The sequence below is a fragment of the Haliotis rubra genome, unplaced genomic scaffold, assembly GCF_003918875.1.
Source record: "Haliotis rubra isolate DU_JTF1 unplaced genomic scaffold, ASM391887v1 Scf90, whole genome shotgun sequence".
In the NCBI taxonomy this organism is placed as follows: domain Eukaryota; kingdom Metazoa; phylum Mollusca; class Gastropoda; order Lepetellida; family Haliotidae; genus Haliotis; species Haliotis rubra.
The window spans coordinates 804,523-831,488 of record NW_025767635.1 but is presented as its reverse complement, the minus strand read 5'-3'; the positions used below and the strand labels follow the sequence as shown (position 1 = coordinate 831,488).

The window sequence follows — 26,966 nt, the reverse complement described above, 5'->3', positions numbered from 1 at the left end:
AAACCCGATAGAACACCTGTGGGATCAACTCGATCGACGTGGACGTCAACGTCAAAATAAGCCTCAAACACTTCCGCAACTGGCAATCGCATTGCAGAAAGACTGCTTCGAGACGGTGCCGAGCAGTAATTGCTGCCAATGGTGGCCATACAAAGTACTGACTTTGACGCCGTCTTGTGGACTCAAGTAAACAGAAACACAACAATAAAGGCTGTTGTTGTGTTGGCAAACTCCTTGTGTGAATTTTCTTGTTTTTTAAAAACATTTTATTCAGATCCTATAAAAAGGGAATTCAGACGTTTACACCGAAAACCAAAACCAAAACAGTGAATTTAAGACGAGTATATGGATGGCAACTTCTTCTTTGTTGTGTTACACGACGTTTCTGGACTACTTCTAGCCCTTTCTTCAGGTGATTGTATGGGAATACGCACAGAACTAGAACAAACATACGACGCCGATAATAAATACATTCTATAAGCAAATTCGTATTCTGAGGCGTAAAAGTCCAGTCATTGAAAAGCTAGTTTATAATGGATGTACTGCTGTCTATTCAGTAGCTATATGTAAAGTGTGGGGTGGCTATTACATGTATTCAGACTTAGCAAAAAAAAACCCCACCAATCTGAGGAATCTGATGTCTTGTATATCCATTCTCACATCATTCAGCCTGATACCGGTATCAGGACCCATACCGGAACGACTCCACATAAAATTCAAGAAGTTGTAACCCATACAATTGCTATTTTGTCATTTTCCAACCCTTTGAGGTGCCTATCAAACAACATATCATTTAGAAATATCAGGGTAGCGTTGAATAGAAAATTATATTCTCTTTTCGATATCTGATTAATCGTGTTCAGTCGATAGATCTACCTTGTTGTGAAGACTATGTTTGACTCAGCACAGGCTCAGCACAGGCTCAGCACAGGCTCCTATAGCAACACCTGTAAACATGCCCCGCTGTTGTCCACCTAAATCTCATCAATGATATCGTATAGTATACAAAAAACCCTATACATTTATGTATGGTAGTCATAAATATATGTGCGAATACGGTCTTTTATCAATTTATTTTCATCTTTTTCAAAGTGGAAGGGATAATATGTAGCCTTGTCTGGACCCTTGTTTGGTGTCCCCAGCACACTGGCCGCCCCCCGTGACACGGTATCAGTGTTGATCGGGCATGTTCGGTCTAGTTTCACGTCAACAACAACTTTGCCCTTTACACAGGCTGACAGAGGCCCTCAGCTATTGTTACATTGACTGTTTAACTGCTGACACGGATACGTTCCCACTGTTCTATATATGTGGAACAACATATATTCCCACTGTTCTATATATGTGGAACAACATATATTCCCACTGTTCTATATATGTGGAACAACATATATTCCCACTGTTCTATATATGTGGAACAACATATATTCCCACTGTTCTATATATGTGGAACAACATATATTCCCACTGTTCTATATATGTGGAACAACATATATTCCCACTGTTCTATATGTGTGGAACAACATATATTCCCACTGTTCTATACAAGTGGAACAAGATATATTCCCACTGTTATATACACGCCGAACAACATATATTCGCACTGTTATATTCGCTTTTCTATATATGTGTTATAACATACATTCGCACTGTTTTATACGTGTGTTATAACATGGATTCCTACTATTCTATACATGCGGTATAACATACATTCGTACTGTTCTATACATGTGATATAACATACATTTGACTGTTCTATACATGTGATATAACATACATTTGACCATTTCATACATGTGGTATACCATACATTCAACTGTTCTATATAAGACCCAGATGCCAAGTAGATCCCGTGATAAGGGGTTAAGGGTTAAAGTTCACGAGCCAGCCAGCACATATCAGCTGGGGCACTCATCATCTCCTCATTTCGTGCGAGTTGGTCGCTGGAAAACAAGGGCACATCGAGCGCTACACACAGGTAAGAGCTGCCATCTGGAAGGAGCTTAACAACTTGCTAAACAATCTATAGAATATTAATACCCGCCAGTCACATGAAGAGCAGTTAGTAACGCATTCTTTTAAAGCGGGTCCTGCGTTCACTGAACCGACTGGGATGAGGGACCCTCCAGGCGAGACCCGTATTTTGCCCCTCTCCACATTTCACAACCTGAACCTTCGTTCATTGTAACATGCAACATTTTGGGTTCCAGTGAAAACTCTACACATGCTTTAGTTTACCCCCTTACAGTCAGCCATGCGCTTAACAGCTATATCCTACACGATGATGGTTAGACGAGGCTCTTTAAAGTTGGTTATTGAAAACGGTGTACGCAATTGTACCAGAGACCATATAATCTATTATATGGTCTCTGATTGTACAATAAAGAAGTTGATCATCCATAAACACTTGTCATTCCTATTGCTTACAACTTCTAGAATGCCTCTCAAACAGTTGATGATTGTACATTGCAGTGCTGCTCAAAGCACAATCAACAGCCAACCGGTTGTAAAACGTTCATAGTTGAAACATACTAATAAAAGAAAACCAACCTTGAAACTGATACAGGCCTCGTAAAATCCAGTGAGTGCCTGCAGAATGACCTTGACTAGTCGTTGACCTGGTCACGCTATGTGCACGTGATCTACCCACCAACAGGTAGACCTGATCTACACAACAATCCTAAATAACACCTGTATACAGTAAATATTGCCAGCATGGAGACACCTCGTGGATCTCGAGCCCTGTGCAGTGAGCTCACATGAAGCAATTATTTATTCAAAATAGCATTTGGGTGTCATACTCTATGTAGCCTACATATATGCTTGTTTGCCATTAACATGAGATATATATAGTTGTGTTGTTGGTACATGTATCCAGTGTCTATCCACTTCATGTAGGTCAGATACGTCCTAGTGGATCAGTATCCAACGGATTACATCTCAGCTCCATCTTATCACAACTGATAACCGCAGTAACTTTACACTAATAACCTCTCTTGTCTGAAAAGTTGAAAGTTTATGTGGACCATCGTTGTGAACCTCTCAATAGAGTCAGTGGTAAATCTTGAGTTATATTACTCTACGGGAGTTCAAGTTAGTTCAAGGCATCAGAATTGCAGTCTCAGTATGGCAGCTGGACGGCTTTAAGAAGGAGGTGGTCCTCCAAGGTCACTGTATTTAGTTACCCGTCACTTCCTGGCATCTCAATCCAAAATCAGATATGTCAGCCAGCCAGCAGCCATACTGGACAATTTAAACCCCGTCCGCCGTCCGTGGGGACCCACTGAACCTGCTCCCTGCCCACGACACCACACTTTCAAGCGACTCGAATCGAATTTCCAGTATGTCTGTTTATGTCCGTTTCTCTATTTTGTTTATGACATTTGCTACATATGTAATGCTTGCATTGTTAACATGATGTGAGATACCATCGATCCAGTGAAGATGAAACTTCACAACTTCACAAACTTGTCCCTGCCATGATGCAGCTAACTCAAGAGGTTGGAATACATTTCTCAGCTTGGCTGCCACAAAATTCAAATTGTAAACCCAATTTATATCCTTCTTCGTCTTTGTCCAACCTTTTGGATCTTGAACGATTATTATCTCAAATACATTTTAAAGCACCATCAGACTTTGATATACCCAGAACCAGTGAACCAGAACCAACAACAAATGGTTACACCGTGGCTTATTGAAGTGGTTCGGATCCAATTTTCAGTATGACCTCCTCCTGACGTCACAGATCGAACTGGGAGTATGTACTCAGTATTCACACATAAACTACTTGAATACCAATGATATCACGTCCCTTTGTGCCTGTATTTGTTGACAAGGTAAGATCTACCTTGATCTTGGTTTACTACGAGCATGTATGTGATTTGTGACATGAGTAACATGGCTGTTTGTCTCCAGGTTGTCCACGCCACTATGCGGAGCCCACGGGCTCTGCTGGCTTTAGCAGCCATCTTCGTCCTCGCCCCTCCTGCCCTGGCCCTCGACTGCTCCCGACCCGCGTCGTGGTCGGTAGATGGTGTGCGGCCGATGGAGCAGTTGCGCGGCAATGTGACGTTGGTGGCGCTGCTAAAGGCCAGCTGATCCTTCTGTAGAACCCAGGCCGCAGGGTAAGTGTCGCTGTGTTTGGTTACAACAATACAGTGATAAAATGTATGTTCATCTCTTGACGTCTGACTGCATCCTCCATTACCCATGGATTTGTTTCTGATAAATACCCCAGACGCGTCTCCGCCATAGCTTTGTTTCTGATAAATACCCCAGACGCCTCTCCGCCATAGCTTTGTTTCTGATAAATACCCCAGACCCCTTTCCGCCATGGCTTTGTTTCTGATACATACCCAAGACGCCTCTCTGCCATGGCTTTGTTTCTGATAAATACCCCAGACGCCTTTCCGCCATGGCTTTGTTTCTGATAAACACCCCAGACGCGTCTCCGCCATGGCTTTGTTTCTGATAAATACCCCAGACGCCTCTCCACCATGGCTTTGTTTCTGATAAATACCCCAGACGCCTCTCCGCCATGGCTTTGTTTCTGATAAATACCCCAGACGCCTCTCTGCCGGGGCTTTGTTTCTGATAATACCCCAGACGCCTCTCTGCCGGGGCTTTGTTTCTGATAATACCCCAGACGCCTCTCCGCCATAGCTTTGTTTCTGATAAATACCCCAGACGCCTCTCCGCCATGGCTTTGTTTCTGATAAATACCCCAGACGCCTCTCTGCCGGGGCTTTGTTTCTGATAAATACCCCAGACGCCTCTCTGCCGGGGCTTTGTTTCTGATAAACACCACAGACGCCTCTCTGCCGGGGCTTTGTTTCTGATAATACCCCAGACGCCTCTCTGCCGGGGCTTTGTTTCTGATAATACCCCAGACGCCTCTCCGCAACTTCAACGTTACCTTTCTTAACTTGTCACAGACGATTACACGCCCGTCAGAGTAATTTTGTTGGAAGTTTACGTTTGTGTTGCACTGTTCCAGACGAAGCTGGTGTTGGCTCCAATGGATTAACACTATGGCCTGAAGGTTATAGCCCCCAATTTCAGTAGGAATATGATGTGTACCTGTATGTGAACTGTGTAACAGCTGATAACAGAATATTCACTCACTCATTCACCTTCAGTCTGGAAATTCTCCGTGGTTTGTTTGCTGATCACGGCATGCCCGACATCAACATGATCATCATCAACGACTACAGCAACGGCTCCCTCCTCATGTACAACCAGCTGGCCAGACTGGTCACCTTCCCTGTCTACCAAGACACTCCGCACCTCGGACTTTGGGAGCGAGTCTACGGCGGCCACAAGGACGATTTCTTCATATTTGACAGGTCGGCAACCAACTAAACTATCTTCCCACATTGCCATTAGAAATAAGAATCTATAGAAACTTGATCCAACACTTATTCATTGTGAAATGACAGCTCTCATACCATTCACTGAGTGGGTCGGCTCGAAGGTCTGGTGACTTCGTTAAGGCGCTGTTTCTCTGTTATATAAATGCCGATGGGGAAACAGGAGAATTTTGGGTTCAAAGTTGAACTAGATTACCAAACGCTTTCTGGCCAATTAATCCATTGCTGGACTTCACGTGTGAATCTTGGAACTAACTGTCCTCCGACTTTGTGGATCACCTGGGAAACCACTCGTCTGTTTTAACTTAAAAGTAACACCGAAATAACTGTAAAATCTATTTTCTTGTTCTAGATGTGGACAACAGACCTACCATATTGAATTCCCAATGACCATCCTTCGCTATCACTACACCCAGATGGCACTCTGGACCACCTACTATGACAGCCCATGCTACTGTCGGCTCAATTATCAACGCCATCATGGTCGGAGACATCACCATCACGACCATTCCTCAACTCGTCATCAAACCAACCCCCATGATCAGATGCAGGGAGATGATCCTACCGTAGAACGTCTACCCTCGAGATCCCCCAGATGTCAAGACCTTTTGTGTAGGATTCTGAGAAGACTGCGACGTCAGAACAGGCTGAACCATAACAGAGATAACTTTGCACATCGCCATAGGCAGCACTGAGCCTGACCCAGTGCCCCTTCCACAACCCGTACACCTACTCATGATTGTCTGTGCTCCTCGCACGAGTCGAGCCGGAGATGATCGTGTTACCAGCAGCTGGCTGACCTTGGTGACAGTCGTCCCGTGGGCTGGAGATGTTCCTGACATCGTCCACCTCCAGCTCTAAGGGAGAGATGTCTCTGTCAGGCCTGCAGACATCAGTCTCCTAAATCCAAACCCTGACGTCTTCAGAACAGGTGACAGTGACGTCAGCAGAGTGATCTGTCACTGAAACGTTGTCAGTGACCCGCAGTCTCAGAATCCAGATGTAACTGACCAGCCTCTGGCGGTGACTGCGAGTGTCGTTTTAGACATGGCACTTGATCATGATCTTCAACAGTTGCTCGTCGCTGAAGCTGCCCCAGTGGCTCTGAGTGCTGACAGTGTCAAGAAGGAGGTCACAATTGTCAGTGACCAAGAACAGGAGCTTCCTGTCGTTGACCAGGTACAGGGTCCTCCTGACAGTGACAGCTTCAGACGTCTGACGGGTCACCCTCCACTTGACAGTGACCAGCTGGTTTGGGGGGTAGCTGACAGTGACAACACAGCTCAGGACAAAATCCATCATCTTGACAATGACCTTCAGGTTTGGGGTCATCTTGACAGTGACAAGGGCAGGTCACTAGTGGACCAGGTCCACTGTACCAGTGACAGGCGCAGGAATCCGGCTCTGTTTCATGACTGTGTCAGACTCGGCCACAGTCCTGAGACTGACCATCTGGACTTGCAGGCTCTTGACAATGACAAGGGCAATCCAGCTCTTCTCCCATCTCCTGTTCTTGACCATCTGGTTTAGAATCCTGACAGTGACAAGGTGACAACTCACGTGTCTCCTCTCCCTCCACCTGAGTGTGATCGGAGAGTAGTTGGTTCAGCTCCCGAGTCACATGACAATGACCTCAGCAATGACCACCCCTCTTGGTTCTCCTTGACAGTGACCCATTGGAACAGGCACAGAATGACAGTAATCTGTCACAATCTTCCACTTTCCTACCCTACACTATATATTGTTAATTCCAAACGATCATATGCCTGAAAATGAAAGTGAATGTCGCACATATAAAAGCTTCTTATCAGTTGTCCTGTATCTTTCTCCCTCTGTCACTATGGCCCTCCTACCTGTCCAGAAAGAGGCCAGTGTAAATGAAAGCATTTGGGATAAAACCTGGCGGTCTCCCAATGCAGGAAGCTAGAACTGGGGCATCGCTGGACATCTAGGGACAACATAGGGCAGAGATCATTCATTTTCTTCACCATAAATTTTGTATGCATGCTCATCTTTCATCACAAGGTGGGGCACATTACAAAACACATAGAACTTTCATTTGATAAGACAAATGGTAGCGAAAGTATTTCCAAAATATATTTCTGCTTTGTACTGTGCCTCTGTTATGACATGATCTGATTATTAATGTGAGTTGAAGTATTTGTGAATGGTTTTATTCAAAGGCAGTGCAATAGATGTAGAACCTTACCCATACATATTGCTTCTTCAGCCAACAATCAAGTTTGGGTCACAATCACTGCAGGATCATTAGTTGTTTTGTACAAGTGAGGTGTTTGGGTCAGGTTGCCACATCTGTGTTGTGGTGTTGTAAACTGATGAGACTGTAGCTACTGCCATCTGCTGAGAATGAGAGGCCATCACAAAACTTGGAAAAAGAGTGGTGGTTTTGATCACCTTGTGAGAATGCAATGGACACAGACTCAAGGTTTTGTAAGAGTTCATGAATAAAACCATTTGATGCCAATGTAATCTTGTTTATGCTTGAAATCGGTGTTTGGCAGCACCACTAGTCCTGGAGGTCAAGTAGCCAGGGACAACCAAGTTGGCAGTCGAGAGGCCTTAATACCCAAGTAGTCGAGAGGTTTATTTCACAAAGCCATGTCTCAGCTACAAATGCTGGCCTGCGACAGAGCATTTTTATCACCCCACCCCCAGCATGTAATGCGGGGATATAGTTGACGCCTCGTCCGTCTGTAATCATGTTGTTTCCAGAGCACAACTCAAAAAAACGTTCAATATTTTTCAATCAAAATTGGTAGATATATCACACAAGAACCTAAGGTGGTGCCTTTTGCTATTTACAGATTTTGGTCATTTTTATTTTTCTCGGTTTTCATGGAAACGTTTTGGACATAGTCTCAAAAGGGAGGGTGGGCTTCGTTTCCGGAGCACAACTCAATAACCATTCATTTTTTTCTTGCAAAATTTGTAGATATATCAAACAGAACCTAAAGTGGTGCCTTTTGCTATTTACAGATTTTTGTGAGTTATTATTTTCTCGGTTTTCATGGAAACGTTTCGGACATAGTCTCAAAAGGGAGGGTTGGCTTTGTTTCCGGAGCACAACTCAAAAACTTCTTAATATATTTCAGCAAAACTAGGCAGATATAAGGCAGATCCCAAAGTGGTGCCTTTTGCTATTTACAGATTTTTGGCATTTTTATTTTTCTTGGTTTTCATGGAAGCGTTTTGGGACATAGTCTCAAAGAGGGCGGTGAAACTGTTTACAGCTTCGGTTTTCATGGAGCACAACTTGAAAACCATTCATTATCTTTCTGCAAGACTTGGTAGATATATCAAACACAACCTAAAATGGTGCCTTTAGCTGTTTACAGATTTTTGGCATTTTTATTTTTCTTGGTTTTCATGGAAACGTTTCGGACATAGTCTCAAAAGAGAGGGATGGGTTTCTTTCGGTTCACAACTTGAAAACCATTCAATATCTTTCTACAAGACTTGGTAGATATATCAAACAGATCTTGAAGTATTGCCTTTTGCTATTTGCAGATTTTTGGCATTTTTATTTTTCATGATTTAGGTTTTGTTTGATACATCTACCAAGTTTTGTTGAAAAATACTGAACAGTTTTTGAGTTATGCTCCGGAAAAGAAACCAATCCCTCCTTTTTGAGACTAAGTCCAAAACGTTTCCATGAAACCGGGAAAAAATAAAAATAAAATGAAATAATAATCTGTAATGTTTGATATATCTAAAGTTTTGTTGAAAAATATTGAACGGTTTTTGAGTTGTGCTCCAGAAACGAAACCAATCCCTCCTTTTGAGACTAAGTTTGAAATATTTCCATGGAAACCAAGAAAACAAAAAATTACATAAACTGTAAATAGCAAAAACCACTTTAGCTTATGTTTGATATACCTACCAAGTCGAAGAACGATTGAGTTATGCTCCGGAAACAAAAAGTTCAACTGATGGAAACCAAGAAAAATTAAAATAAAAATTCTGAAAACAGCAAAAGGCACCACTTTAGGATTTGTTTGATATATCTACTAAGTTTTGACAAATACTTAACAGAAGTTGTGAGGAAACGACTATATTTGAGACTAAGTCCAAAACGTTTTCCATGGAAACCAAGAAAATATAAATGACATAAACCTGCAAATAGCAAAGGCACCACTTTAGGTTTTGTTTGATATATCTACCAAGTTTTGTTGAAAAATATTCAACGAGATGCTCGACAGAGATTACGGAGGATGGAGGACAGAAGGACGATGCGACGACTATATCCCCCTGCATTACATGCCGGGGATAACCCCAGAGATCACACACACAGCTAGCATTACAAAAAGCTATATTGATGAAGGTAAAAACATTTATTCTTTAGTCACATTAGGTAAATAGACCATCAATGTGTCTTAAAATATCAGGATAATATTTGGCACATGTGATAATACTGTGTTGGGGGCTGCATAAGTACTTCTGTGACACACCACCTACAATGCCTGCATATATAGGATACTAGTGGACCTGATGTATTGAATAACAAGAGGCAATGGGGGGGGGGAGAGGAACAATGAGTTTGATGAACAAGTTGTTCCTCTCCTACCAGGACATCTTAGGATATGATGTTCTATATGTATCACATACCCTGTTCATGGCAAAGACTATCAATCTGACTCTAAGTGGTACTATTGAAACTTCTGCATTGAATTTACTCTGACCTGAGTATCACTCAGCACAAGGGGTATCACACCTGTAGATATGACATGACATTCCTCGCTTAATATCATCAATCTAGTGTCAGGTTCTGATCACGAAAGACACACAACAGAATAATATCTGACACAAATAAACTTCCATTCATAAACTATGTTTCAATCGTTCATTTCTTCTGGGACACTCTTTAGAGGTTGCATTGCATGTAAAATGATTTTGAAAAGTAGTGTTCAAGTTCAAGGCCAAGTTCAAGATCTGGCAGCTGTGCAATACAGAAATCAGAGTATAACATGGACTTTGCCCCAGCTGGCTGTACTACAATGCTGTTTTGCTATCATATGACTAAGTAGTTATGTAATAAAACAGGATACTGACATCATGAACATACCAAATACTGTGCCCAGAAATACACTGGACACAATGAAGTCGCCATTAGAGTAAATATGCAATAGTAAATAGCAGCATCACAACACCGCATGAGTGTGTTATTAAAATCAGACAAATAACAGGCAAATAATAGGACAAAAATCATCAAAAGGATCAAAAGTTAGTACATGATATTTTGATTATGAGCAGTAAATGGACGGAAAAGACAAACATGGAGACAGCACCAAGCGTTGACAGTGACAACACTACCACTGATGCCACCATCAATTAAACAGAAGGCACATCCCTGGAAAGGTACATGGAGCAACTATTTCATCTCTTCATGGGATTGGCAGTGATCATAAAAAACAGTTATGGATTCCCTGAAATTATCTCAACATACATGGGACTTTTCAGTAGAAAGGTGTAGTCTTTTGTCTTATATTGTTTGCATTAACATGCCTTAACATTAAGGGAAGACTTTAGTAGAAATAATTTTAACAAGTAACCGTGCCAACAACAGAATGTGGTCACATAAGATCCCTTTCAATCATTGTTGAGTTCCGTTCCTTGGGTTGATGCACACAACAGAGTCTATCGACTACATAGGTGGCATAATGATAATACTAAGTAACGAAAAGGATTCAAGTCATATGTCCCAAAACATGGAACCCCAAAGAAACAATACCTCATTGTACACTCAGATGTCACTTCTCACTATACACTGTACTAGGTTTCAATTTGTAATTCATGAACAAGCTTCTGCTTAAACTGGAACATGGTGAGTAGAAAGAAATAGTTTCTCCCTAATGGAACAGTCAATATTCAACACTATAGAGGTCATTGTGAAATTTGTAAATATTGTTTACAAGGGTCACACTAAGACAAGTTTCTAGTTTTACCAAAACCCCACTTCACAGATGATAACTTAATTTTAAATGCTTACTTTCGTAGCAAACAAATTACTTAGTGTATTCACCAAATTCATCTTCAGTAAGTTTTGGTGAACACAGTTTTGTGGAAAGATCTACACTGAAACTAAGTAACACATGGACGTAAAATGTTTCCCTCAAAAATACCATCTGGAATTAAAGATTATAAGTGACAGAGAAATATACAATAATACCAGACGAACATTTCCAGACAATTAACTGGTGCCCAACATTTACAATTTACAGGCCACTGTTGTACCAATTAAATAACTTGTAACCTCATACTAATGATTACAATTTCCTGTCCTTCATCATTTAAAGCATACAAATTTTGCTGCTTTTGATGAGCAGATTGTTGGGTTACCATGTTAATAGTAATAAAACTATTGTATATTTCAATGGAATGAGATGACGCATCAAGACAATGTTACTCAGTGTTTGTCTTGTGGCCCTGGTTTCACACACGGATCTCCTCACAACTCTTCATGGTCGTGTTCATGGTCATCATGGTGTGCCTGGTACGGAAGATCAAAGGGCATTAACTCTTCCACTGCATCCAGTACAGCTCCTTTGATGTCATCAACATCTACCCAGGGCCCCCAGGCATCAACCACATGTCCCTTGCCATTGACCAAGTACTTCCAGAAGTTCCATGTGGGGGATTTACCCGCCTCAGCTAAAATATCAACAATAACAATGCATTAATCAACACAATCAGTCTTCAGAATTAAGTTCCTTGTCATAATTTTCACACTCTAAAATTATGAGATTTAGACGCTTGCTAAATTCGCATTGTACAATAGAAACCAACGGAAACCCATTACACACACACACTGTGTGAAGCTGACTTGAAAATGACATGAGAACTACTTTGACAATCATGTATTTCAAAACAAAGGCACTACAAACATCTGCAGAAACAAAATACTCAGCTGGCAAACCTGACTCAAGATTGTGTGATTGTTGCAATGCTAACCGTAACAACATGGTATCAGGAAAGATGCCTGTGTTCACTAGCAATTGATTGGGGTGTGTGGGCATAACTGATATAGTTTTTGTAAATAACATCAAGCAACAGACAAGATCTATTTTACCAGTAAGCAGTTTCCATGCCTCGGGTACACTGTCACCAGTGATGTTGACCTTGGCAAACATGGGGAAGTTCACCTTGTACTTGCGCTTCACAAACTGGTCGATGTCAGTACTGCTCTGGAAGAGTAAGTACAAAAATTCACCACCACTACATAAGAAAAATACTTATTGCTGTTTTTATTTGCTCCAGACATGAGATCAGCTAACAAACAAGTTTAGCTGGTTTCAATTCAACATGATTAGGGCTCAGTTTACGGTTTTTTGTTTATGTTTATCTCTCTAAAACAAAACCTGGGTCTCAATGCAGGGGTTCAAAAATCCCATCGCCCGGGACAAGTCAGTTTTCATTTCGGGCAATCAAATAATGGTATCTTACTTGTCCGTGGGCTACTAGATAATTTCCACTTATGGTTTCAAACTGCAAATAAACTTTGATTTAATTTCATATCTGCTCAAAATGTAGCTATTAAATTTCGCGCAATGATGATAAAGTAGAGTTATCTTTCTTTGCTATTTATCACTTTTCAATAAATAGTCCAGTAAACATTAACATCAAATACCATGTTGATTTCTTCTTTCATAATTACATCATCATAATTATGTCATAAAATCAGGGCAAGTGGAAAATTAGTCAGGACAAGTTACTTTCTTAAAGTCACTTGCCCTGTGGCAAGTGGCTTTTTAATTTTTTTTTGAACCCCTGTCAATGTGAAATGTTCTCCTCAGTCTGTCTCCATATGCAAAACAATACTTTGAATTATTTTTAAATTCATATTTCAACATATTGTTTTACCCAAGAGCTTCATTCAAAGCACTATCATTATGTAGCATACTTGACGATGTAGTTGTGTGTTCAGGTTGTGAATGGGTAAGGGCAGAAATTAGTTTCAGGAATTTTACCATATCCTGATGATGTAGTGGGGGTATTTACAAACTGAAAGTTTTTAACTTTGGTGACACAGATATGACTTGATCAAGCTTGGCCAAACAGCCACCACAGTACTGATTAGATGCACATCACTTAGTCAGGAGATCCTTAGTGCCTTACTGCATCAGTGCTCTAGATTATTGTCAACATGCAATCATAAGCTAATGACAGTACTAACCCCAGGCTCTTGAGAACCAAACTGGTTACAGGGAACAACATTCAGTTTTAGCCACAAGGCCACATTCACCACCAGTGAACCTGTCGGTTCAGTGAACACTCAGTTCATTATGGAGTCCTGCAATACACAGACCCTTCAGTTTTAGCCACACTGTTGGATCTGTGTAGCCACACTCACTGGCCACATTCACCACCAGGGATACCTGCAATACACAGTGCACAATATTCAGTTTTAGCCACACTCACTGGCCACATTCACCACCAGGGATACCTGCAATACACAGTGCACAATATTCAGTTTTAGCCACACTCACTGGCCACATTCACCACCAGGGATACCTGCAATACACAGTGCACAATATTCAGTTTTAGCCACACTCACTGGCCACATTCACCACCAGGGATACCTGCAATACACAGTGCACAACATTCAGTTTTAGCCACACTCACTGGCCACATTCACCACCAGGGATACCTGCAATACACAGTGCACAACATTCAGTTTTAGCCACACTCACTGGCCACATTCACCACCAGGGATACCTGCAATACACAGTGCACAACATTCAGTTTTAGCCACACTCACTGGCCACATTCACCACCAGGGATACCTGCAATACACAGTGTACAACATTCAGTTTTAGCCACACTCACTGGCCACATTCACCACCAGGGATACCTGCAATACACAGTGCACAATATTCAGTTTTAGCCACACTCACTGGCCACATTCACCACCAGGGATACCTGCAATACACAGTGCACAACATTCAGTTTTAGCCACACTCACTGGCCACATTCACCTCCAGGGATACCTGCAATACACAGTGCACAACATTCAGTTTTAGCCACACTCACTGGCCACATTCACCACCAGGGATACCTGCAATACACAGTGCACAATATTCAGTTTTAGCCACACTCACTGGCCACATTCACCAGCAGGGATACCTGCAATACACAGTGCACAACATTCAGTTTTAGCCACACTCACTGGCCACATTCACCACCAGGGATACCTGCAATACACAGTGCACAACATTCAGTTTTAGCCACACTCACTGGCCACATTCACCACCAGGGATACCTGCAATACACAGTGCACAACATTCAGTTTTAGCCACACTCACTGGCCACATTCACCATCAGAGATACCTGCAATACACAGTGCACAACATTGTTTTAGCCACACTCACTAGCCACATTCACCACCAGGGATACCTGCAATACACAGTGCACAACATTCAGTTTTAGCCACACTCACTGGCCACATTCACCATCAGAGATACCTGCAATACACAGTGGACAATAATCAGTTTTAGCCACACTCACTGGCCACATTCACCTCCAGGGATACCTGCAATACACAGTGGACAATATTCAGTTTTAGCCACACTCACTGGCCACATTCACCTCCAGGGATACCTGCAATACACAGTGCACAACATTCAGTTTTAGCCACACTCACTGGCCACATTCACCACCAGGGATACCTGCAATACACAGTGCACAACATTCAGTTTTAGCCACACTCACTGGCCACATTCACCACCAGAGATACCTGCAATACACAGTGTACAACATTCAGTTTTAGCCACACTCACTGGCCACATTCACCACCAGGGATACCTGCAATACACAGTGCACAACATTCAGTTTTAGCCACACTCACCACCAGGGATACCTGCAATACACAGTGTACAACATTCACCACCAGGGATACCTGCAATACACAGTGTACAACTTGTGCTAAAGATGAATTTCTATGCAATATTTACTTCAGTTTAGTTATAACTTTTGCATGCATCAGAAATACAGACACTAGGTAAATATATGGACCATCACATGGAGAGACTAAATCTTTACATATCAGTACTAGTCTGCTTTACATCTTCAGATGAGATTAATTATCAAAGAAATGTGAGTGGCAATAATTTAAGAAAGGCGAACAAAAGACCAAATGGAAGGAAAATTAGACTGGCCTGACTAAAACTGATGTCTAATCATGATAATAAATTACTTGATAAATTCCTTGGAATTAAGAGTCAAATGAATATATTTTCACCTTGAGGGGGTTGGGGGCGTAATCAGGCCTTTGGTCATTATTTGGGAGATCTATGTAGGCCTTGGCTCGAATACGAGTTTATTCATATGAACTAGGAGACAATATATTTATGGATCATTCATTCATAGATTTCGCTTTCTGTTGTCGTAATGCATTACAGCGGAATGCTGATGATGTTAGATGTTATTAAACAAGAAACTCATTTGTTTCCGAAATCTTTGACACATGCCACAAATCTGTAACACAAACACAGACCTAAGCTCACTGTAGAAGTCTAAATGCATAGCCAGCTATCTAACATGCTTATTCCGTAAATGTAACCAACCTTTCCCATATACCTTTTCAATGGTACCAGCTTTCCTTTCAGATCATACACGTCATACATGTAGAAATTTTTCGACGGATCAAATTTCGTGTCGTCTGCAACACTGCCCTGTTCATTTTCGAAGCATAAAGTTGCAGCTGGAAATGTTGCTATAAAACTGATCGCTAACGATACTATGAGTGTCATATCGTAATGGAATAGACTGCTTTTAAACACTTTCATTGTCCAAACAACCCTGGAAACAAATGGGTCCACTTTCTTGAATAGCACACGTGTAACCCTACAAAATGTCAACAACGTGGAACCGGAAATCTCGGAAAGTACCGTTGAGATCTCATACAGATTGTTTTGAGCTCCCCTGTTCAGCAACCAATCAGCGTTCGCTCTGTCGATTGATTGGCCAATAACAAAGCGGTAAACTTAAACATAGAACGAAGCTACGTTCATGTTAAGACACGCAGGAGAACGGGAGACGGGAAAGATCGAATGAAAGAAAATATATTTGTTTTAGTTATCAACGCTTAAAAAAGTGAGTATTTATTAGTCTGATATCCAACCAGAGTTTTTTCACCTGCGATCGGATCTGTGAACTGTTGTGGACCAACAGTAATATTTTGATTAACGTCACATTGTGTATTGACACAAATTGTGACTAAAGTCATATTCTCAGTGAAAACGCTTCTTGTCAACCCAACCCGTCCTTATGACGTAGACTATTATCATGATTATAGACCTGGGGGTCAAGCATAAAGTGAGACACAATAATGAAAGTACCCAGAGGACAAGCTGTGTTGTGACGGACAGAAGTCAGGTTGGGAAAACCTACCGATCGGCCTATTATAGGCTGTTCTGCCTATTTTATATTTGAACATTTTTCTAATTATTTCACAAACTATCAATTTCCGCACGAAATGGTTTTATATGATCATAGAGATGAATAGTTAATGAACCTCCTCAGCTTGAAAAAATAACTTTTTGGACAAAATGCAAATTTATATCATGTTCAGGAAAAGATGTTTCATTAAAAAAACTGAATATCTATGTCATTGATTTTCAGTAAAATTGTCCAAAAACATTATACAAGTTCGGTACATCCCTCGAACGGGTAATTGTTGAGCTTCCGCTTTGGGAATAACACCCCTCAAAATTAAGCACTCAAAGCACATAAAAACCATGTTTTTCTCCATACAAGCATCAATTCACATCAGCGCATTATGATCGGTGTTGTAAATGTCAACGAAACCTCCAACTAGGCTATGGTTACACGCAAGTTCCCAAATGATGCCGCATTTTGGGCGATAGATAGATGTGTCTGAAAACGTCCAAAAGTGTATATAGTCCTACGATACCATGCCTGTATTGCCCGGGTGAACCCTATATATTCTCTTCACTGTTAACAGCCCTGAATAATACTAACAACATTGTAGAACAAGGCCCTGTTTAACGTATTTGCATCAGATAATGTGGAAAAGGATGACATGGTTTTACACATTTCAATATGCCCAAGGACACAAATGTCACAAGATACAATACAATGGGTGGGACAATATATAAACTATCTCAACGCATGTTTAATTGAATGATTACATTATACAATGAAATATTATCCTGTTCTTATCTCATCTCTTGATTATCATAGTGTTATTTCAAACAAGAAAACCCAAATTAATATTTAGCATGAGGCTTGTGATCATCGTCCGCACGAGAAGGTGTGGTGCTGTATTCTAAAGGTGCTCCCAACAGTGATGTTTTTAAATGAAGTGTAGTGAAGCACAGGTTGGTTTGCTGTGGATATCACATAGGTTCCATTTAGCTTGCATCCCATTATTACAGGCAGACAGAATAACAGAGGTAAATCAATCTGACTAAGCAACAGGCAGGTTATCCTCATGTTACTGTTAAAACCTATAGAATTCCTATACAAATGAGTGACAATAAAAATAAAAATTGTAAGTCACTAAAGAAGTGAATATCTGTTAGGTGTAATGTTCAAAGGGTCATGTTGTGTATGTAGTGTCTCACTTCAACCTGGAGAATGAGGTGAGCAGTTTGGTGAGGATGGATGCTCCCATCGCTGGTGGGACAAGAGGGCCACTCACATCACGATGGACAAAGAAGACGGATGCTGACTGCAATATTTCAGTCAACAACTCTCTCAACGTCAGCACATCTGCCAAGACTCCCATGAAGACTGCCAACAAATCCATGGGTGCCGGAGCCAAAACACCTTCAACAGAGACCAAGAAAACACCAAAGTCTTCAGGTAAGGAAGCAGTTTGATGAGATGTGGAAATATGTCATGGGGTACTCAGTCTCAGAATGTCCATGGCCCCTTGTGGTAAGCCTGATGTCAGAGGACCATGCCATGCTAGATGCAGATAGTGTAAGCCCTACGGAACCTGCATTGAATCCAGGGCAGTCCAGGTCTGAGCAGGCTGTGTCTGTTGTTTGTGGGGACTATGTTGTGTGTGGATCAGAGGGTGTTGACTTAGTATCCTAATGGCGTGTGTACTGTGTGGTATTTATCGGCCGCCATTAGCAGTAAGCTTGAGTATTGTTGAATGGAGTGTTAAAAAACAAACTTCAAGGCCACACCTTTGTTTTGAACACTAATCATGTGTATCATTATGGTTCTGACCTTAGTTTTAGAAAAATGAATATATTATTTGTGACACATGACAGGCAAACATCGCACTCCTGGCGGTAAAGCCCCCAAGACCCCTACAGGAGGGGACCGGTTCATCCCCAACCGTGCTACCACCCAGTTTGAGTTGGGCCACTATAAGATTGTCAGCGAGGGGAAGCCAGAGGACAATGAGCTTCTGAGTCCAACTCAGCAAGAGTACCAGCGTGTGATGAGTGACAACCTCAATGGCGAGCTCCTCAACAGCAAGATCATCGCCTACAAGAGCAAAGCTCCTCAAGCACCTGAAGGTACAGTGATTGGTTGTCTCTGAACATGTTCTAATGCAATCATTAATCTTCTTATATATCGGTCCTGTTGGATGTATCAGTGTTAAGCAGAGTGGGAGACTACTCTCGTTTTAATTACCAGAGGACACCCTGATTATCATTTGTTTTGTATGCACCTTACGGAAACTCCTGGGTTGTCCAGCAACATCCAACTCACTACAGGCATGCATATATATCTCATCAGTGGATTCAAAGGTAATTTTACCTGTGTGGAATCCTGGTATGAATGCTGGTTTCATCAACTGAGGCAGTCAGCTGAGGCTACTGAGTAGATCAGACTCGGTCATCATTGGATTCTTTGGGGCAGACTCAATTATTTACAGACTGCTCCTATTTGAATGGGATAATGCTAAGAAAGCAGTTAATGAAAAATCCCTGGCATATTTGAAATACTTTCTTTTGCTTTGATGCTGTCTTACCACTTCATTCTTTCAGTGGGAAGTTTTAGTACAGATGCTAGTATTTGTACCAAATCGTCTCATGTAAAGCATAGCAAGACTGAAATCCGCATGTCAAGCCTGCCTTCACTGATGCTACCAGCACCTAAATGCCATGAAGATTGTCTAACCAGCTAGAATTGTTTTAGAATGTGTGTTGCTTTATGAGAGCATGGAAGAGAAGGGAAATGATTGCTGTGTTTGACATTGTGTGGTTGTTCCCAGGCTACAACAACAACCTGAGGGTGTTGTACAGTACAACCAAGACCACCGCAAGTGCCAAGAAGACAATACGACACATTCCACAAGTACCCGAGAGAATCCTCGATGCCCCAGACATCCTAGATGATTATTGTGAGTACTGCAACTTGGTTGGATTTATCCGGTGGGGGGGTGGGGTGTGTGTTTTTTTTATATAGTTGGCCTCGAGGTCCGATTAGCTGCTTTAAGTGTGACAGTTTCATTCCTAAGTGTCATTCTGTCCTTGTTGGATATAACATGGTGGAAAATGTACATGTCCTTTTGTTATTTTGAGCTGGCCCCTGACAATGTTTAGCTAGTAATCCCAACCAGTTATCATATCAGTCATGATCTACAGAGAGTCTAACTTATTACAAGACATTACACCAGATAATAGGGACAGATGTCTGTGTTTTGTAGCCGTGAAGAATAATGATCAAATGGTTATGATAACCACTTTCTGAAGGTGTGAATGTCGGGGACTGTAAAACAGCGTAGCTGGGAGTAATGAAGAAATCCTCCAGATTCTCAAATTTTATACAATGAAACTGTCTGTCATGTAGACAAAGTCTGTGTTTAATGCTGAGTGTCATTCCTGATGGCAGAGTAGCTTTCGCATTTGATCTATCATTTGATCTTTCTCATATTTAACTAAAACCCTACTCTATCACTGACTGACTTGGATGTTGGCAGACCTGAACCTGCTGGACTGGTCAGTGAACAATTACCTAGCGGTGTGTCTGGGCAGCTCGGTCTACCTGTGGAATGCCAGTAGCGGCGACATCAGCCAGCTGTGTCAAATGGATGGGCAGGACGAGTACATTGGTGCTGTGTCCTGGATCAAGGAGGGAAACTACCTAGCTGTTGGCACCAGTAGTGGCGAGGTCCAGGTGGGTGGGTCAGTCTGCAGCTGTGACTCCAGAGTGGAGTAGAACCTCTTGTAGACAACATATCAGGCATATCTGCAGTACAGGACTCAGTCCACTAACATCAGACTTCCAGCTACTCAACTCTCATACTTTAGCATAGACTTAGCATATTTGTATTAAAACAATAGTAGCATAACTTTGTGGATTAAAATTTTTCAAGCCTGAGTTAGTTGTGTTCTGTTGTGTAGCATCACTAATTACAGTGTTCCGAATGGTGTTTCAAAGAGGACACCCTGTAAGTTTAAGATGTCTGTCTGACCCATTGAAAATTCCAGGACCCATGGAATAAAAATTAAACACACATTTCAGATTTAACATTTCTTATATTTTGAAATTATTAACCAGAGATAAAATAAACAGCAAACAAGTGTTACATGTCACATATCAACTTCAGTCAAAGTCATTGTGTATACAGTCAGACACTGGGTCTGGTGGGTTGTAGACTTCTATCGTGCACTGCGGATTTGTCAGAGGGTACATAATTACAGCTAGTTCCACTGAAAATGGTACAGAGAGCCAAGTGTTGACAAGTACCCACAAAGGCCTTTGGCAAACACCAAGTAACAGGACACACAACAGAAACAGTATCCCTATGTGTATGATGTAGGAATACTCTTGGGAAGAATCTGAAGAAAGTTCTGTATCTGTCGACTGGTAGTATCAGCTGCATATCTGTGTGAGGAGCAGGCACTCACTTCCAGCAACACTAGAACAGGAATACCAGGATCAATTTTGATAAGCGATTTCTTGATACAACTTATGCTCCCTGAACTATTCCTGTTGTAATGCGTGTTTCAGTTGTGGGATGTGATGCAGCAGAAGAAGCTGCGGAGCATGCGGAGCCATGCTGCACGTGTTGGTAGCCTCTCCTGGAACTCCTACATCCTCAGCAGGTGCACACTCCGTTCGTCTCTCTCATTTATTCCACCCCAGTCACTCTCACACTTCATCCACCCCACCCACACGCTCACTTCACCCACCCCCTTCACACTCTCAATTCATTCACCCCCTTCACACTCTCACTTCTTCCACCCCAGTCATTCTCACTTCATCCACCAACTGAATCCCTCACTTTATCCACCCCCTCACTCACACCACACACCAACTGACTCTCTCATTTCATCCACCCCACCCACCCACTCACTTCATCCACCAACTGACTCTCTCACTTCATCTACCCCACCCACCCACTCACTTCATTCATCCATCCACTCACTCCACCCACCCACTCTCACTTTTTCCATGGGTTCAATGTGTGAAACCCTTTTCTGGTGTCCCCCGCCGTGATATTGCTGGAATATTGCTAAAAGCGGCGGAAAACTAATCTCACTCGCTCACTCACTTTTTCCACCCACTCACTTAATAAACCCACTCACTCCACCACTTTGCTCTGTCACGTTTTCCACCCACTCAATCCATCCACCTTCTCATTCCACCCACTCAATCAATCCACTTTCTCACTCAATCCACCTCTCTCCACCCATCAATCCATCCACCCTCTCACTCCACCCATCCACCTTCTCACTTCACCCACTCAATCCATCCACCTTCTCACCCACTCAATCCATCCACCCTCTCACTCAACCAACTCAATCCATCTACCTTCTCGCTCCATCCTGAAGGTCCGGGTTAGAATATTGATCTTCAGTAACCCATGCTTGTCGTAAGAGGCGACTAACGGGATCGGGGTGGTCAGGCTTGCTGACTTGGTTGACACCTGTCATCAGTTCCCACTTGTACAGATCAATGCTCATGCTGTTGATCACTGGATTGTCTGGTGCAGACTTGATTATTTACAGACCATCGTCATATAGTGCAGCGTAAAACGGCGGCGTTAAACTAAACTCACTCGCTCACTCCACCCACTCAATCCATCCACCTACTCTCTTTCTCTTGCTTGATCACTCAGCATGTTCTGTTACTCATTTTCTTCTCGACTTTATCTTTAACTGTCTCTTCAACTCCTACATTCCTGTTTGGCAGTTTGTACACAGCTCCTCATGCTCCCCCTGTTTCAGTGGTTCGAGAAGTGGCAGCATCCACCATCACGATGTGAGAATGGCTCAGCATCATGTGGGCTCTCTCACTGGGCATGCACAGGAAGTATGTGGTCTCAAGTGGTCTCCAGATGGCAAATACCTCGCCAGCGGTGGCAATGACAACATCCTCAACATCTGGTCAGCAGCTATGGGTAGCCAGTCCACAGAAAACACTCAGCCCTTATACTCCTTCTCCCAGCACCAAGCAGCAGTCAAGGTACGTCCACAACTGTTGCATATATTCATGGTACAATCTAGCTACAAGGAGCAGTCTAGGTCTGTCCACAACTGTTGCATATATTCACGGTACACTCTAGCTACCAGCAGCAGTGTAGGTCTGTCCACAACTGTTGCCTATCATATTCCAGGGAAATTTTCGAGGTATCTAATTTTCGAGGTTTTCGAGGTTAGAAACGCAACCTCGAAAATATTATATCCATGAATTTTTCCGAACTTCAAACCTTTGGGTTAGATTTCCTATCGATAAGCATTTCAACTGCTGGCAACCAATGACTTCCTGACATGCGCATTAACTCTTTAATGCCTGTCTACAACTAATCTTAACGTTCAGTGACCCTGAACGGCCTGAATAAACAAACAACAGAAATGCGGTGTCGAGACTATTTAATTGTGTTGTAATTGTTGGTCCAGAATAACATGCATTACAAAAAATAGGTAATTCAATCAAGTGTCTTACATGTGAAGTCAAACCAACTGTCAATACACTTGATGTCACTCTCTGGCCAAACGGACTGCATCAGCGATGCCAGGTTTGATGAATGCGCGTCTTTAAGGGGATTGTTTACACAAACATCCTGGGGCTGTAAGGCATCCGTGCAGTTGGTCAGTTTCGCTAAAGAGGTCAACTTGTCAGCTTTCTAACAACAACATAGTTTCAGAAGAGACCCGTCATACATGCCTATAGTTAGTTGTTAAAAAAACAATATCGTCTGAGAAAAAATGGCGTCATGTTTGAACACTGCCGACAGAGTGTTTCATGGGTCATTTATCACAACAAAGGATCAAAGGGTTGTTTTCATTACTATTATTTCTGCCATGGACTGGTTTACCGGTAGTTATAACAGTCAGACGGCAGTTTTCACTGGCTACTAGGAGTTTTGCCGATAGCTCAGTGAGTATTAATCCAGTAAGTCATGTTTCTGGCCACTTTCTTCTAACCTCGAAATTAAAATTGTCTAAAATATTTATATATTTTAGGCCCCAAACCTCGAAATTTAAATCACCTCGAAAGCTCTGGGGGTCTCAAACCTCGAAATTTTAGTACCTTGAAAATTTCCTGGTATACGGTATATTCACGGGACTATCTAGCTACCAGCAGCAGTGTAGGTCTGTCAACAACTGTTGACTATATTCACGGGACTATCTAGCTACCAGCAGCAGTGTAGGTCTGTCAACAACTGTTGACTATATTCACGGGACTATCTAGCTACCAGCAGCAGTGTAGGTCTGTCCACAACTGTCCACAACTGTTGCCTTTATTCACTGGGACTATCTAGCTACCAGCAGCAGTGTAGGTCTGTCCACAACTGTTGCCTTTATTCAAGGGACTATCTAGCTACCAGCAGCAGTGTAGGTCTGTCCACAACTGTTGCCTATATTCACGGGACTATCTAGCTACCAGCAGCAGTGTAGGTCTGTCAACAACTGTTGACTATATTCTACCAGCAGCAGTGGGTCTGTCACTATCACGGGACTATCTAGCTACCAGCAGCAGTGTAGGTCTGTCAACAACTGTTGACTATATTCACGGGACTATCTAGCTACCAGCAGCAGTGTAGGTCTGTCCACAACTGTTGCCTATATTCACGGGACTATCTAGCTACCAGCAGCAGTGTAGTTCTGTCCACAACTGTTGCCTTTATTCACGGGACTATCTAGCTACCAGCAGCAGTGTAGGTCTGTCCACAACTGTTGCCTTTATTCATGGGACTATCTAGCTACCAGCAGCAGTGTAGGTCTGTCACAACTGTTGCCTATATTCATGGGACGGGACTATCTAGCTACCAGCAGCAGTGTAGGTCTGTCCACAACTGTTGCCTTTGTTGCCCTATATTCATGGGATTTCATGGGACTATCTAGCTACCAGCAGCAGTGTAGTTCTGTCCACAACTGTTGCCTTTATTCAAGGGACTATCTAGCTACCAGCATCAGTGTAGTTCTGTCCACAACTGTTGCCTTTATTCATGGGACTATCTAGCTACCAGCAGCAGTGTAGGTCTGTCCACAACTGTTGCCTATATTCATGGGACTATCTAGCTACCAGCAGCAGTGTAGTTCTGTCCACAACTGTTGCCTTTATTCACGGGACTATCTAGCTACCAGCAGCAGCAGTGTAGGTCTGTCCACAACTGTTGCCTTTATTCACGGGACTATCTAGCTACCAGCAGCAGTGTAGGTCTGTCAACAACTGTTGCCTTTATTCACAGGACAATCTAGCAACAAGTAGCAGGTCTGATGCTGTATCCAATTTGCATATATTAATGCTTATAAATACTGTTAATCACTAGAATGTCTGGTCCAGACTCGATTATTCACAGACTGGCGCCATATATCGGTAGCTTGAATATTGCTGAGTGCGTCAATAAACACTAAACAAACAAAACTATTATGAGTTTACATTAGTGTACAACAAATACTGATTCGGTTTTGAAGGAAGACAATAAAGAAATGTGTGAAATATCAACACTACAAATAGGTATGAATGTTGTTTTGTAATACTGTTGTTGCAGGCTGTGGCTTGGTGTCCATGGCAGTCCAGCCTGCTGGCAAGTGGTGGGGGAACGGCTGACCGACACATTCGCTTCTGGAACTGCAACACTGGGGCCTGTCTGAATGCTGTTGATACCAAGTCACAGGTGAGTATAAATCTCCAGCAGAAATGCTGTTGTTCACTCAGTACAATGTAGGATAGAGTAAAGGAAGATTACAATTATATTTGCATGAGGAGTTGCTTGTTGACATCAGGCATTAAAAGTTTCAGATTATATGAGAAAAATTCTTTTCCAAACCAATTATGTAGATCGATGCTCATTCTGTTGATCACTGGAATGTCTGGTCCAGACTTGATTATTTACAGATCACCGCCATATAGCTGGAATATTGCAGAGTGCTCACTCACTCATTCTTATTTAAATGTTTCTCCAAAGAACTGACATAACATATCACTGGCAGTGGTTTTCATGTGTTAAATGCTCCTTCAGGTGTGCGCTCTACTGTGGTCGACAGAGCACAGGGAACTCATCTCAAGTCATGGGTTTGCTCAGAATCAGCTGATCATCTGGAAATATCCTGCCATGTCGAAGATAGCAGAGCTGACAGGCCACACTGCAAGGGTGCTCCACATGGCCATGTCGCCAGATGGCACCACCGTGGTGTCTGCTGGCGCTGATGAGACACTACGGCTGTGGAAGTGTTTCGCAGTTGATGAGAAGAAGAAGACCACCCAGAAATCTGCATCCAAGGGCACATCCTCCACACTGCATCGAGCTCTGATTAGATGATATTTCCATGGACAATGATCCACTCTCTGTGCAATATGATGTTGTACTACATGTGTAGGACATTTCCTAGACGTGTGTCACTTCCATCAACTTATCTCATCCTTCTGTTTCTTTCACTGTCACCACACATCAGCAAATAACAACTCTTCTTCATCAAATCTAGCCTACATGTGGCGAGCAGAAATCTTGTAATTATGGCAAGATGCTGGTTGTAACTTACTTGTTTGATGTAATAGTGTTGTTAGTTGTGGCTGTTTACTGACCGTGGCTATCTCAGTCATCATTCTGGTCACTACTTTGACTGACACCAAGGTGAAGCAGTACATGTGGCCAGTGGTAGTTAGCAGTATTTGTACATATGAAGAACACTTTTGAAACCCATTTTGAAGCAACCATAAATGAACATGATCAGTAATACCCATTACATGGGTAATTGATTACCCACTCCATGATCACGTCCCAGTGCTACCACCAAAGCCCACAGGAGGTATATACTTGTTGTTACTATGTTTTGTTATGTATAGTAGGGGCAAGATCATGTGTAATAACATTGTGATAACAGTGTAGATTAATTGGTCAGTAGAAACTGTATCAAGCCAGTGCTTTATTGTTGAAAAACATAATATGATATCATCCATTGTTTATTACATTGTCAGCTTAACAACAGACTTCCTTCTGTGAAGTTTCAGATTGTTTTTCTTCCCCAAATCTTGGGACTAATGCCACTCTGGAGACACAAAATCCATACCGGTAGTTCCTCAGAGTTCATAAGACATCATCTATCTGCTTATTGCCCCCTAGGGGATGACCACCTGTACCCACGCAGGTAACAATTAGGAGATAAACATCATGTGTTGGCCAATTTCCGGGTGTTATTG

At 42.2% G+C, this 26,966-nt stretch overlaps 5 protein-coding genes and 1 long non-coding RNA gene across 7 annotated transcripts in view; 4 read left to right on the top strand and 2 right to left on the bottom strand.

Annotated features, from left to right (window-relative positions):
- The window catches only part of LOC124263921 (F-box only protein 25-like), a 42,762-nt gene extending 40,136 nt beyond the window's left edge, over positions 1 to 2,626 (bottom strand). Inside the window, exon 1 of the mRNA XM_046698651.1 lies at positions 2,551 to 2,626. The gene's annotated coding sequence lies outside the window, so the exon portion shown is untranslated. The remainder of the gene's footprint in view (positions 1 to 2,550) is intronic.
- On the top strand, positions 1,822 to 4,109 carry LOC124263925. Of its 2 annotated transcripts, none has more exons than XM_046698654.1 (2): positions 1,822 to 1,978; positions 3,916 to 4,109. In XM_046698654.1, the coding sequence occupies exons 1-2, from the start codon at positions 1,837 to 1,839 to the stop codon at positions 4,107 to 4,109; spliced, it is 336 nt and encodes a 111-aa protein (XP_046554610.1). In that variant the 5' UTR covers positions 1,822 to 1,836. The 2 variants fall into 2 exon arrangements, with proteins under 2 accessions (XP_046554610.1, XP_046554611.1); XM_046698655.1 differs by having other exon boundaries at positions 1,822 to 1,975; positions 3,914 to 4,098.
- On the top strand, positions 3,951 to 7,854 carry LOC124263924 (selenoprotein Pb-like). Its single transcript, XM_046698653.1, has 3 exons — positions 3,951 to 4,124; positions 5,139 to 5,345; positions 5,722 to 7,854. Exons 2-3 carry the CDS (start codon positions 5,176 to 5,178, stop codon positions 6,062 to 6,064), a joined length of 513 nt encoding a protein of 170 aa, XP_046554609.1. The 5' UTR covers positions 3,951 to 4,124; positions 5,139 to 5,175; the 3' UTR covers positions 6,065 to 7,854.
- Positions 7,855 to 9,702: 1,848 nt separating this feature from the next.
- On the bottom strand, positions 9,703 to 16,255 carry LOC124263948 (glutathione peroxidase 7-like). Its single transcript, XM_046698675.1, has 5 exons — positions 15,950 to 16,255; positions 13,693 to 13,762; positions 13,561 to 13,640; positions 12,457 to 12,571; positions 9,703 to 12,038 (listed from the first exon to the last, which is right to left on the bottom strand). Exons 1-5 carry the CDS (start codon positions 16,169 to 16,171, stop codon positions 11,836 to 11,838), a joined length of 690 nt encoding a protein of 229 aa, XP_046554631.1. The 5' UTR covers positions 16,172 to 16,255; the 3' UTR covers positions 9,703 to 11,835.
- Positions 16,256 to 16,364: 109 nt separating this feature from the next.
- Positions 16,365 to 26,950, top strand: LOC124263916 (cell division cycle protein 20 homolog). The gene is made up of 9 exons (XM_046698641.1): positions 16,365 to 16,478; positions 17,964 to 18,212; positions 18,632 to 18,883; positions 19,585 to 19,713; positions 20,293 to 20,489; positions 21,327 to 21,421; positions 22,547 to 22,784; positions 25,318 to 25,443; positions 25,789 to 26,950. Coding segments are annotated over exons 1-9 (1,587 nt in total). The 5' UTR covers positions 16,365 to 16,477; the 3' UTR covers positions 26,089 to 26,950.
- On the top strand, positions 24,080 to 24,910 carry LOC124263918. Its single transcript, XR_006894985.1, has 3 exons — positions 24,080 to 24,220; positions 24,308 to 24,543; positions 24,804 to 24,910. It is a non-coding gene; the product is annotated as an uncharacterized LOC124263918 (long non-coding RNA).
- Positions 26,951 to 26,966: the final 16 nt, after the last annotated feature.

What these genes read in the sequence shown, in the direction of transcription:
- LOC124263916 (XM_046698641.1), top strand. An exon ending in GAAAACACCAAAGTCTTCAG is followed by an intron (nt 18,213 to 18,631) that starts GTAAGGAAGCAG and finishes GACACATGACAG; the next exon opens with GCAAACATCGCACTCCTGGC. An exon ending in AGCACCAAGCAGCAGTCAAG is followed by an intron (nt 22,785 to 25,317) that starts GTACGTCCACAA and finishes CTGTTGTTGCAG; the next exon opens with GCTGTGGCTTGGTGTCCATG.
- LOC124263924 (XM_046698653.1), top strand. Translation starts at nt 5,176, where the DNA reads ATGCCCGACATCAACATGATCATCATCAACGACTACAGCAACGGCTCC. An exon ending in GATTTCTTCATATTTGACAG is followed by an intron (nt 5,346 to 5,721) that starts GTCGGCAACCAA and finishes TTCTTGTTCTAG; the next exon opens with ATGTGGACAACAGACCTACC.
- LOC124263948 (XM_046698675.1), bottom strand. Translation starts at nt 16,171, where the DNA reads ATGAAAGTGTTTAAAAGCAGTCTATTCCATTACGATATGACACTCATA. An exon ending in TGAAAAGGTATATGGGAAAG is followed by an intron (nt 13,763 to 15,949) that starts GTTGGTTACATT and finishes TGTGTATTGCAG; the next exon opens with GTATCCCTGGTGGTGAATGT. An exon ending in AGTGTGGCTAAAACTGAAGG is followed by an intron (nt 13,641 to 13,692) that starts GTCTGTGTATTG and finishes CTGAACCGACAG; the next exon opens with GTTCACTGGTGGTGAATGTG.
- LOC124263925 (XM_046698654.1), top strand. Translation starts at nt 1,837, where the DNA reads ATGCCAAGTAGATCCCGTGATAAGGGGTTAAGGGTTAAAGTTCACGAG. An exon ending in ACATCGAGCGCTACACACAG is followed by an intron (nt 1,979 to 3,915) that starts GTAAGAGCTGCC and finishes GTTTGTCTCCAG; the next exon opens with GTTGTCCACGCCACTATGCG.